The sequence below is a fragment of the Terrapene carolina genome, unplaced genomic scaffold, assembly GCF_002925995.2.
Source record: "Terrapene carolina triunguis isolate 2854851 unplaced genomic scaffold, T_m_triunguis-2.0 Scaffold95, whole genome shotgun sequence".
Taxonomy (NCBI): domain Eukaryota; kingdom Metazoa; phylum Chordata; order Testudines; family Emydidae; genus Terrapene; species Terrapene triunguis.
Window position 1 is genome coordinate 42671381 of NW_020664446.1, and position 13402 is coordinate 42684782.

The 13402-nt window shown below is 45.7% G+C and overlaps 1 protein-coding gene across 1 annotated transcript in view; it reads left to right on the forward strand.

Annotated features, from left to right (window-relative positions):
* CDH23 (cadherin related 23) overlaps window positions 1-13402 on the forward strand; it is a 495748-nt gene that overhangs the window by 369825 nt on the left and 112521 nt on the right. Inside the window, exons 31-35 of the mRNA XM_029911383.1 lie at window positions 1417-1419; window positions 3906-4055; window positions 5544-5672; window positions 6767-6895; window positions 8875-9102. Of these exons, the coding sequence (XP_029767243.1) occupies window positions 1417-1419; window positions 3906-4055; window positions 5544-5672; window positions 6767-6895; window positions 8875-9102 (639 nt within the window). The remainder of the gene's footprint in view (window positions 1-1416; window positions 1420-3905; window positions 4056-5543; window positions 5673-6766; window positions 6896-8874; window positions 9103-13402) is intronic.

Consider the following 13402-nt stretch of genomic DNA (forward strand, 5'->3'; position numbering starts at 1 on the left):
CATGCCAGCACAGTGCTCACCACGCTTCCAAGAGTTTCCCCCATACCAACAGAATGCCCACACACTATAAGGATGGTCACAGAACCTTCTTTTTTCCCCTTTTCTCTTTGCACGTGCCTTCCTCTCTCTCTTCCTGTCAGCTCTCTGCAGTGCTATCTCCTGAACTGCTAACTCATGGGTTGTATGGTGAGGTGATTGTTAACCTGAAGTTTCCTTGAATAACCTCCGTGAGGTCTCTTGGTTGGGTCCTACGCATATGGTCTTGATCCCACTCCTAAACTAAGCACTGCACTCTTGCCAAGCCCTCCAGAAAATTAGTGAGTGCAAGAGCCCTGTATTATAGGGTCATGTACATAAACATGGGGGGTGGTGGTTTAATTTCTACATAAGAGAGTGCTGGGCTTTTCAAAAAAGGAACTATTTAGCGTTTGGAGGAGATTACTCACCAGATTAAAACAGTTTTCAGGTAGGTAAAATTTGGGGTCTAAAATATTTGATAGTGTAACTGTGTGGTTGACACTCCTTCCCGAATACCCCCACTGTCCTTGGGGTTGCAAAGATTTATGATCTGCAAGCAACTTGTAGGTCATATATGCTACAACGCCTACCACAAAAGGTCAGCTAAGGATTGGAACTACAGGTCAGGTCCTTGGTGTAAAGGTAATGGAGTTATGCTGATTTACACTAGCTGAGGATCTGACCAAGAGATTTTAACTCCTAATTTTCTTCTTTTTGTTTTAAATCAGACACTGAATATCATTTGAGGATTGTATGCTGTGGTTTAAAGGACTCCAATAGCTTGAATTTTGGTACATTTGTTGCCTTTAAAAATGATGTCTGCTCAGGCAATTGATACTGGCCTCCAGAAGTCAGGGTGTCAGCTTCTTTTCTCTCTAGACACTCTCATGGTAATTTCTGGGTTAATTCTGTAGTCCGAAGATTGAGGTTTTAGAGCAAGTGGCCAGGGTTGGGGTGAAGCGAATTACCCATGGAATGTTCATTGGTTTGCAGAAAGTGTTGGGGGCGAGGGGGGGGGGACGGTTTTCACACTGATAAAATCATCTGAATTTTGATAGAAGTGTTTGCCTTTCCCCTCGGGGGTCCTGCCTCCACATCACAAAGCTGCTCAACAAAAAGGAACCTTGCCCAGCGCAATCTGCCTGGCAGTCCCTGCTCAGGAGAGGCTCCAAGATGGAATAGCAGTTGGGTGCTCTGGGCGTGGATTAAGGTGCACTGGCAAAGCTATGGAGGGGAAGTTTGCACAGCACCTGCCTGCACTGTTCTGGTTCCACCAACCTCCCCTTCCCTCGCCTTTCTAAAGCACTTAGCTCATACCATGTTTTTAAAAGAGAAGGGAAAGATCTGTTAACTGTATTTTTTTCTTTTTTTTTTTCCCATTCTGCTTCCCTCCAACAGAAGGTAAGAGTGTTTGTTCCTAGTTCTGTATGCCTCCCTTCCTTCCTCCTGCCTGCCTTCCTCTCTGATAGTCACTGCATAAGTAGCTGTGCAAAACTTGTGTCTGGTCCTGAATAGGGGGCAGCTCCAGGAGAACTGGGCACCACACAGAGTGGTAGCATCTACTCTATCCTTTAACAGGTACAGCATGTTCTCCCAGTGCCCCTGCCCAGCTCCACCTGCCAAGGCTGGGGTGGAGGGGAGCTAGAGCCTTGGCCCTTTCGACTCCACTCCTGTGAGGTTTCTAGCGCTGCTGCTGGTACTAGGGTTCCCCAGTCCTTGTGCTTTGGGAATTCAAGGACTATGATCAATCCTGGCCTCTGTGCAAAGGGTGGGGGAGGCCCTTTGAACCCTCTTTACTCTTCCCCCCACCCTTGCAGCCTTGACTTTGCTGTCTCCTGACTCATGAGTACTCAGCAACACAGCCTTCATGTTCGCTTCACCTGGGTTTTTTGTTGGAGTATTTTAAAAAACACATCTGGGGCCGGATTCTCAGCTGGTATAAATCATCATAGCTGCATTGACGTCCAGGAACTCTCCTGATTTCTACCAGCTGAGCAATCTGGCCCCGCTGTGGCCATCCAAGTAGGTGCACAAGGAAGGTAAATTAAGTTTACTACAGGGTCTGGAAAGAAGGTTAAGCCAGCTTCCAAGAAACATACCCTCCCTTGTGTAGTGGGAGCTTGCCTCAGCAGCTGCAGATTTTCTTCTTGAGCCGACTGGGTTTTCCCCTCTCCTGCCTTCTTTTTTAGCTATAACAATAACAGTCACCCAAACTCAAAAAAACCCCACAGGTTTCCTCCAGGACGTGATCACATTGACTAGCTCTGCACCTGGGGACTGTTAGCACCCATAAATAGAGCCTCAGGAACAAAACTGTTCTTCCTCTCTTTCTCTCCCATTATATAGAGTGTCTAAGTTTTTAATTTTGAACATGATGACAGCATTTCCTCTGGCTAGTCACAGAAGAGGCCGCCGCTTGTCTCCTCTTTGAGTTGTTGACCACAGCTGAGCAACATCTGTATCTAACACTTCTCTTTCCTGCTCATGAGCTGATGTTGCTACTACTGTTGCATCTTAGTGCTGCATCTATAAATATGAATGCTGAATCACAACTGATTTTATTTCTGGAGCTTTGTGTATTAGGTTTCTCTGTATCCATCCCTCCTGTCTCTCTGCATTGCTGTTTACCTGACACAGCTGAATGGTACACAGATTGCAGCTTAGGCATGGAACCCATCTGTCCATAGAACTGTGGATCCATCTTGTGTGGACCAGGGTATCATCCCCTCTAATTGGGAAGAAATGTATCCATTATCCCAGGAAGAAACTCTGGGCTTGTTCACACCCAAAACTTGCCCAGGTTGCAGCAGTTTAGTTAAACGGATGCAAACTTCAGTGTGAACACTCAGGCCAGCTTATAAATGGCTTATGTCGATTTAGTCTATATCAAATCCTTCCCAGTGTAAATGAAATCAAAATAAACCAGTGCAAGCTTGTGTGTAGACAAGGCCTATGAATTCTCATGAGTTTAACAGCAAAGGCCTGGGCCTGCACAATACTAGCAGAGCATCCCCTGCCGGGATGGGTCTATACAATTTCTAATTAGCCAGTTAAAACTGAGAGCTCTGAGTGGAGGGGACCCCCTCAAGTGCCACACTGTCTTCCCCCTCTCACGCCAGCCTTCACCCCTCCCTTGTCTACCTTACGTGCATATGCAGAAGATTCATGCATTATAGGTTATAAGGCCAGAAGGGACCAGCATAAACCTCTAATTTGACCTCCAGTATAACACAGGCCATAGAACTTCCCTCAATTAATTCCTGTTTGAATTAGACATCTTCAGTAAGTTTGAAGGAGTTAGTGCAGCAGCCTTTCAACACTTGAGACCTTGGACTCAAAAAGTAAAATGAGCGTCATGGGTCCCATCCTTATCCCTAGCGGAGTGGACATTTGTCCATACTCCTAAACAACAGTAATATTATCATGGTTGTTAATCCCTTCTCAGGTGAGTCCCTGAACTGCACCAGCTCCCTCAGTAAGTCAAGCTTGAAATCCATCAGCAGCACCAAGTGAGGAAGGATTGCATAGGGCCTGCGGTCAGTGCGTCTGTCCCTCCCTTCCAGGAGCTCTCAAATGCACTTAACACTAACCGCATGCCAAAGATTGTGAAAAGGGGGAGTCCCCAGCCACTCAGCAGGGCCTGGGTTTCCACGGCTTTCATTGAAATCTATGGTTCTTCTGACATTGTCAGCACACCTGGTGAGATTTAATACAATGGGATTGGAAGGCAACACTGGAACGCCAGCTTATGATCTTTAAGATACTCTACACATATCTCAGTTTCACCTGAAAGGCTATCCCATCCAGCACGGTTGCCGTCAGGAAAATTATCAAGAGCCATGCTCCTGATAAAGCCTCTTGTTAATCTCTGCACTCACGTTCAACAGGTAACAATCACCGTTCTGGATGAGAATGACAACAGCCCACAGTTTGACATCACCTCTGATTCTGCGGTGAGCGTAGCAGAGGACAGTGCCATTGGGAGGCGAATTGCTGTAGTCTTGGCCAGAGACCCAGATGCAGGAAGCAACGGGCAGGTACCAATGCTTATGCAGCTACAAACTATACTGGGACCTACAGAAAGGAAGATGGGTGAGCGGGTGGGGTGGAGGGGGCAGATTTTGCTTATTCCAATTTATGAGGGAATATTTCCGTTCAAGCTATGAGGCACTGTGAGCTGCTGGTCTGAGCACATGACTGACAGATAGGAACTCCTGAATTCAGATACATGCTTTGACAATGACTCAGGCCCAACAGTGGAACAAGCTTCATGAAGAAAGGGGGAGGATGGAGTTCCTAATTTATACCTCAGCATGTCTGCTTCCTGCACACCTTGCCCATATTTCCAAAGAGCTAAACCTTTTTATGGCAATCCTACAAGGCCCCATTAGTGTTTCTCAAGCCAGATTTATCTAGAACCTCTTCAGCAAGCTCCTTTCCAGCTACTCCCTGCTCTGGGTCTCTAAGATCAGGGTATTGAACTCAGATCCTTATGAACGCGAACACCATAATCTTTGGCAATGGGGCTGCTCTTTAGTGTGGGATGGATAGTGCCAAAAACACTAATGGTAGGGGCTGCTTTGGTGACTGTGAAGGGTGTCAGAGGAAGGACATATTAACCGTTCCCTTCAGAGCCAAGATGCTGTGATAGCTGCCATGTGCAACAGTGGGCCTGAAAATGTGTGTGTCGGGTGGGGGCGGGGGGGCGGGGAGATGTTGTTTTTTCTATCCTCACAGTGGACAGCAGGGGATTTCTATCAAGATTAAAACAGGAAGCTCTGTCCACTTTGTTACTTCCTTTAATCTGCTGGAAGAATTAATTAGATGCTGTGAGATTCCAGTGAGTTTCTTACTCAAAATTAATCAACCTAATCCTTTGCAGTGTATTTCCAGAGTAACTCTGCTGAATTCAGATGTTACTTCCCATTTACCACATTCTAAGCCTGTTGAAGTCAGAGAGTTCCTTTCTTGAGATTGAGGTCTTCCAAGGCGTGACCATCTTTCTTTAGTGTTTGGAAAGCATGTAGCACACACTGGGTGCTACTGCTAATAAATAAATAAAGTGTTTATTATTATCATTATAAAATAATATCAATTTGGTCCTGTGTCTATATGCCTCAGTGACAGCCTCAATTATGCAGAAACCTGGAACATCTGTTCAAACAGAGTAGAGATGAGCAAATAAATTCACATAGAATAAAAACGTTCTCAAATTGAGAACTCTCACAACGTCTGAACTGGAACCTGGACTGGCGTTAGACTTTTAGTTAATGTTTCTAAGAGCTATTTTTCTGAACTCTTTCAGGTTCCCACGCGAAACCAGCAGAACATGTACAAAATACTGAGAGAGAGAGAGAGAGAGAGACTGTTGTGTTAGATTTTCAGCACAAGGGCAAGCAGGAGCCAGGTTTAATAAGAACTAGTCACTTTGTAATGACTGTTTCTCTCTCCCTTTTCTTCCCCCTTCCCTAACCTCACTGCTCCTCACTTCCCCACACTTCCCATTATTTATTTCCTTCTTGCAGGTGACCTTTTCTCTGACATCAGGAAATATAGGTAACATCTTTGAGATCCGCACCAGCAACAATACCTATGGAGAGGTGTTTGTGAGAAGGCCATTGGATAGAGAACTGCTGGATCACTACACCTTAAAGGTAACCTGGAGTTTTCCACCATCTTAGCTGCATTTTCTGCAATATGCACCATTCACTGGGCAAGGCAAACAGTCAAGATACAGAAACTCATTACCCATCTAGATGGTCCAAATGTTGCCTTTAGTGAGTGAAGTTTGACTGCCTGAAACTGTAGTTTCTGACTGTCATTCATGTGATGCTGCAGGTACTTTTGTGGCTGGTTGTACTAATCATTGGAAAATTTTCCACACCAAAAATATGATAGTTTCCCTGCATGTGCTGCTTATTTCATGCAAAGTATTACACATCTGTGTGTGTGTGTGTGTGTGTGTGTATGTGTGTGTGTGTGTATGTGTAATGACACAATGCTGTGCATTGCTGAATAGATGGTGGTACAGCATATATTTTGATTGTCACAAAATTGGCTGGTTTGTAATATTATATAGTTATGTACAGCTCAGTATTTTAACAGCTGGCGCTCCAGGTAGAGGTGCAAAATTGTACCACAGCAGCAATTTTAACATTCTATTCTAGTTTGTATGGGTTCTTATAATGCGCATATCATCACAATATCTGAGTGCCTTACAGTGCATTAAGAAATGACATCTGTCACGTGTTTGTTCTCTCATCCTCTCCCCAGGTGATAGCCACGGTTCCTCTGCTCGGAGCTAGCTAGAGAGGGCTGTACATTAGAAACAAAAATATATAGACACATTTGATAGCCTTACAAGGTGGTTCTCCAAGTATTTTAAGGAGCACCATCATGTAAAAGGGGAATCAAAGGGGGGGAAATGGTGTTTCAGTGCTTTTTTTTTTATATGCTAAACAGAGACAGCTGCAAAGGTTTGTTGGTGCAATGGAAGAAGAGTTCTTAAAAATCATATAATTTTAAAAATTCAGTTTCTTTTTAATTGGTTACACTGTTTTATTGCTCTTAGATTTTGTTAAAACTTTTTCTTTTAATGCAAAAATTAAATTTTGGATCTGACCTTTGGGCAGTGCCTATTTATGGAATATTTTTTGGTTTTGTGGCACTATAGGTGTCTTTTTTTTCAATGAGATTTGACCAAAAAAAAAAGCTTCTGCCCAGATGTTACCATTATGCTTCACTGCAGATCCAGGCATCTGACAGCGGAGTCCCGCCTCGGAGAAAAGAGCACACCCTAAGAGTTAATATCCTGGATGTCAACGATAACCCACCAATCATTGGGAATCCCTTTGGATACAATGTTAGTGTTAATGAGGTAAGCAATTCTGCTGCCTTATATAACAGAGTCTCAGTTTTCCCCCCAAATGAAACATGCCTGCACACAGGACCCGCTGCAGTGCTGTATGCTGATTTCCTGGGAATCCAGCCTAGGGGCTGTAAAGCCGGTGGATCTTCTCACTGGGGAATATTGTCAGTATCAGTAGGATTCCTCAGTGGTATAGAGCCAGCTGTATGGCTCTGCTACCTCTCTTGCAGCCCTCAGCATAGGTACTTATCAGAGGAGGCATGACCCAAGCACAATGCACTATTCTTGTTCTTGGCTAATGGACAGCTCCACAGGGAGCCGTTGGGGGCAGCATAAATTATAGAGCAGTCTCTGGGGTGGCTCTAACTTACCACAGGGACTTGTCCAGTCTCTAGCCATCTATAGGATCCAGGAGGCAAAAGGTGGCCCACAGCCCTCTTCACCCCTCTCAGGTGTCATTCTGAGCTTGGCCCTAGCCTGGAATCGGACTCTCAGACTCTTGTCCCAGTGAATGCTGAGATCCGTGCTGATCTGCCAAAAGGGACCATGTTTTCAAACAATTTCCTCCGGAAAACAGCACACCAATTCCTGATTCCTCTGAACAAGAGACATGGATAACTTCATTTGGAACAAAATTCTTTGGAGGATGTTTTAAACCCATTGTCCTGCTCATTCAATAGAATCATACAACTGCCAGGAAAAACTGAATGACCTAACGGGCTGATGAAACTTCCAGAAAATCACATGTAATTAAAGAGAATTGCCTCCCCAGAATATGAATTGCTATTGGGAAACAGTCTCTGAAAGTTTGGTAATTAAGCAATAAAACACAACCAAGCAGGAAAAAGGAAACTTATTTCCTGAACAGGGGTATCCTAATGTGATTATGAAAAATAAAATACAAATAATGTGTGTGTAGCCTGTGACATCTTGTTATAGCTGCATGGTATATATGATTTATAGCTTTGAATTAAACATAATCGTTTATCCGAACACTCTTCTCTATTTAATTTGTATCTGAATCATTTGTACCACTGGCCCTGGGAAATCAGCTGCTTGGCTTTGCCTTTTGTTTGGCTTGAGCTACCCTAGAAGAGTTACCCATTGCTGACAACAGGCTCAACATCTGTTCAGCTGCACATGGCTTCAGGGCAAGCATGGGCCAGAGCAAAATGTGTTCAGTGCTATTCCAGCCAACTGAAGCCATTTTGTGTGATTGGTGGGACGCGCCTGGGCAGTCCCCTGGGCACTCCTTACAGGCTGGTTTGTTTTGTAAATGGCTCAAGTTATGAAATGACACAATGTGAAATTTCATTTTAAAAGTTATTTTTTAGTTAGAGTCGTACAAAGGTGAGGATTTGTAACAAGGTACGAAGCTTTTCCCTGCCAGCTCAGCGGTTTAACTCTCAGCTGAACAGATAGTGGCAAAATGTGGTTTCCATCTGACAGCTCTTCAGGTCTGTGTGAAATGAGCTGGTAGTCATGGTCTCACTTCCTACACTGGAAAAACCACAATCACGAGTGGCAGTAAAGTAATTATCACCTTTGCTGGCATATCTCAGCAGCATTCCTGGATTGATCTGGTAACTGAACTAATATTTCAGCCCTAGAGATAATCCTTGCAAGTTGAGGTTGAAGCACATAGGCAGAGTGGTGTGGGGAGAACTGTACTTCACCTGTTCATGCTCTATCTTCCCCAGAGAGCTTTGATCTCCAGGCCTGGTAGGTACCATGGAAAAATATTGAGAACATTGTCCAATTTCCCTCAAGCTGACTCTCTGTTTGTCAAGTTTTCACCTAGCGTAGAGCTGTACAGCTTAGGTACCTGGAGATTTACAATGAAAATGCTGGAAGGAGTCTTACCCCAATCACTGTGTTGGTGGGTACTGCTGAGAGCTGTTTCGCTGTGAACCTTTTTGTTCAGATGAGTCTGTGCCGGAAGCTGACTTTTCTTTCTTTCCGTTCTCTTTCCCCCCATGGATCTCCAGAATGTTGGTGGAGGCACCGCTGTGGCTCAGGTGCGAGCAACCGACAGGGACGTTGGGCTCAACAGCGTCCTTTCCTACTACATCACCCACGGGAATGAAGATCTCATCTTCCGCATGGACCGAGTCACTGGGGAAATTGCCACCCGCCCATCCCCTCCAGACCGTGAGCAGCAGAGGTTCTACCGGCTGGTGGTCACCGTGGAGGATGAGGGCAACCCATCCCTTTCAGTAAGTGCTGGTGGAGGGGCTCTTACAATTGTGTATGGAAATGCTCTTGGAATTGATTGGGAAGTGCTGTTTGTTCACGAGGTTACCCCTGAGAAACTGTATGGGTAAGAGGGTGCATATCTGTATCCAGGGCTGAAAACAGGAGCTTATTTTGTGGATATTGATCAGTGTGGGTAAATACAAGTTTAAGTGTAAATAGTTCCTCCTCCCTAATAGCTGGCTACCCCTAATAGCCCACAGCGCACCCACTTCATGGTGGTTATTTTCATTTCTGTGATTTACCCAGTCAATATACAGGGAGTTAAAGCATTCAGTAAAGATTCACCTCACCAGTAGTGATATGCATATTAGAACTCAAACCTGAAGCAAAATGAGGTCTCCCTCCTACGCAGTCCTGAGTCACAACAGCCTTTTGCTTCCTGTATGTATGACTATTAGAGAAGGGGTGGAGTGGGGGGGGCGAGTTGACATTAGTATTCAAGCTCAGGATCTGCCAAGTGAGCCATCTGACTCAGCGACCCCAAAAAGCCCTCTGGGTGTCCTTTCTGGAGAAGCACAATGATGAACCTCTTGACAAAGGTAAATGCTTTCTGCACTGTATTTGCAGTGGGGAGTTTCAGCTCAGCTCATCTCAGGCAGAGCAGCAGTTCTCTGTGTGTGTCCAGAGTCCTCATGTAAATTACTCCTCATGTGGAGCTTTCAAAACGGAATCTACTGAGTACTGTCAGCACACAGCTGCAACATCATCATTCAGTCTCCCAGCATACCCCGGTGTCGCTGCTTTTTACCTTTTATAAATCTGTTCTGGCATAGTTCCAGAATAAGCCTTGAATTGTTTACCTCCTCCTTGTGAGTACTAAAAACACAAGCAAAGTCCCCGGTGTGCCAGCCACTACAGGGGTCATCCTGCTCCACAAGCACTGTTTATGCTCTGTCAGACATGCAGGGCTCCGTCTATCCAGAGCTTTTTGTCTTGCTTGTCTCCACTGCGCAGAACCACTAGGGACAGGAGTGGGCATTGGACTCTCTTAAAAAACATATAGTTTGTCTGCCTCACAGACTGCAACACATAACTCAGAATCAGTAACCCAGCAGCTGACAGCCATGGTCTATTAGCAGAACTATCCTAATGCCATTTTGTTCATCAGTCTCATTTCTGCCTGGTAGTAGGAAGCAAGTTTCCAAGTTTGGAGACCACCATAAGCAGTGAGAATGGAACAACAGCAGTTTGCAGCTGCTGTCCCATTTTTATAGCAACGTGAGAATCAATAGCAGAAGAGAGTTAAGAACCATGTTATTTTATTTATTTTAGTTTAGACATACAGGGTATTTCCCTACCTCCAGGTGCTTGTACGGTGGTTAAAATACATGCAGAATAATAATCATCCTGATGCAAATGAATATATATTAGGTTTCCCAAGCTATCGTAACTCCTACCCAGGAGGCACTCTCTACAGGATTAACACATACCAGCTGTGGTTATTCTACATGCCAAGTCATAGTTTTACATTCCAGTGTCCAGATTGTTGCAGAATGTTTGCATGTCATTCTCATACCTGTCCATTTCCAGCACATATATAAGAGTACTCATTGGTGGCTTGTAAGAAAATCTAATTCCATTTGTTTCTAGCAAAAGAGAGGCTGCCAGGTTGTGGGAATCAAGAAAATATACTACCAGTGACAAATTTTAAATCCCAAAGCCACTTTTACCATTTGCAGTTCCTGAGCTTTTGATTGGTGCATGCCAAGTTGTATATTTGTATGCGTGTGTGTGCGCCCCTGTATCTGATACTTTCCCCTTGTGGAAGAAACGTTAGATGAGCCCAGATTGTTAGACCACAATATCAAATGGACATACTAAGACACATTGATAAACTAATATTTGTCAATGGGAAATAAAAAAATATTATTTTACTATAAATATTTTCACTTCCTTTCCTTCCCTGGACCTGATCCTTAAGAGTGGGCTCTGTCCTCTGGCTGATCATTCTGGTTTTTAGATGTTTATACTGAATTCATTCACTTAGACACTTTTAGTAAACAAGTATTCTTCAGGATCACACCTTCAAACCCACAGAGAAAAACTGACAAGCTTCTTTCTGTCTGTGGCCCCATCTCCTGCTATCTCATACCATCTCTCACAGGTATTTGTGAAACTCTTGGAGGTGCAGAAGCCTGTTCTACTTTTGGAGGAAATGTTGCAACAAGCATGAACATTGTGAGTTTGCAACACTTGCACCGTGACTTGCATTTAGACCAGCTTTCGATCCCAGGCATTTGACAAGTCTGTCTAGCTATCAAACCCATTGCTAATGAGGGTTGTATCAAGTGGTTGCAATGTCTGAAAGAAGGTTGTTAGCTTAAGTTCAGCTGAATCTGCCCTTTCTTCACAAAGGGGACAGGATGCCTAAAGCACTGGATGCCAAAGCACAGTGACTATGTTGAGCCCTGTGGGACAGATGCTTCAGGAGTCCCAGAATGCACTGGTACAAGCATTCATAATGAGGAATGCTGTGCATGGAGGTAGCAAAACAGTTCTGGCAGAAACGGTGTTGCTATGGGGATGTGCTAAGGACAAGTAAGACAACAAATTATTTCACACGGTAAGGGCTTCCCAGGACACACCCAAGGAGAATAGTCACAGCAGCCATCCCTCTCTTTGTCTGTTATTGGATGATGATTTTGACTGGTGACCCTAGGGCATGGGATAGCAGTGGCCTTAATTTAACCTCTCTGAAAGCATAAAAAAATAGAAATAAAAAGTTCTTGTGAGGCTGAGGATCTGCCTGCTTGAGTTTTCATTCTCTGCCCAACCCCTATACCAGAGGTGGGCAAACTACGGCCCACGGGCCACATCCAGCCCACAAGACCGTTCTGTCCGGCCCTTGAGCTCCTGGCCAAGGAAGCTAGCCCCCGGCCCCTCCCCTGCTCTCCCCCCTCCCCTGCAGCCTCAGCTTGCTGCACCGCCAGCGCTCTGGCCCGCCGCTCCTGCCGGGCAGCGCGGTGGCGTGGCTGGCTCCAGCCGGGCAGAGGGGCTGCAAGCTCCTGCTGCTCTGAGTGGCATGGTAAAGGGGTGGGTAGCAGGGGGGTTAGATAAGGGGCAGAGGGTCCCGGGGGGCAGTCAGGGGACAGGGAGCAGGGGGCGGTTGGATGGGACGGAGCAGTCAGGGGACAGGGAGCAGGGGGAGTTGGATAGATGTGGTAGTCCCTGGAGGGTGGCCTGTCAGGAGGCGGGGGGGTGGATAGAGGGCGGGGCAGTCAGGGGACAGGGAGCGGGGGGGTTGGGTAGTGGGTGGGGTCCTGGGGGGCGGTTAGGGGCGGGGGTGTGGATAGGGGTTGGGACAGTCAGGGGACAGGGAACAGGGGCTGGGATCCCGGGGGCAGTTAGGGGTAGGGGGTCCCAGGAGGGGGCGGTCAGGGGACAAGGAGTGGGGTGGCGGGCTTGAATGGGTCGGAGGTTCTCAGGGGGGCAGTCAGGGGGCGGGAAGTGGGAGGGGGCGGATGGGGGGGCAAGGCTGTTTGGGGAGGCCCAGCCTTCCCTACCTGACCCTCCATACAGTTTCGCAACCCCGATGTGGCCCTTGGGCCAAAAAGTTTGCTCATCCCTGCCCTACACCCTATCCTGGTCAAGTCGGAGATAAAATAATGAGCGGAGCTGTACTTCTTTCACTTTTCATTTTGGTAGCTTCAATTTCAGAAGCCAACTTGCAGTAAGTCTCCAGTGAATCTGGTTTAGAATCTTGGCTTGGAACATAGTAAACATGTTCAGGCAACAAAGTAAAGCACCTTGTGGATCCGAGTCAGATGATTTGTGTGTGGATGGTCGGGGGTTTGGACTAAAACTGAGTCTGAGCCCAGGTTTACAATGCAATGTAGACATACCTGTAGAGGCCTGGGACTGGGATAGTAAACATCGCTGCAAGACATAGTGGATAGCTAGAGCTGTTGCATGTAACCAATTTTTCCCCTTCTTTATTTCTCATTTGCCCCCTTTCTATTTGCAAGTGCATTGTTTGTTCCCATGGGGATGGTGGTCTGTGTAAGCAACTCCCTGCTGCCCCTCTCTGGGTGGATTTTCCTTACAATTACAGAGTGCAGAACTCAGTGAGTCAAACGTCTCTCCTATTCCATGCTTCCACTTTCTTAAATTGCCTAGTAACAACTTAGTTTTGTAAAAATGCCCTGAAAGCAACCTTTGATATCAAATCACATCTAGTGCTTTAGCACTGGTATTAATAACTTAATGTCTGCGTTCATGCTGTCTAAAATCTGCTTGCTCCTTTTATTTGTGTGGAGAAGC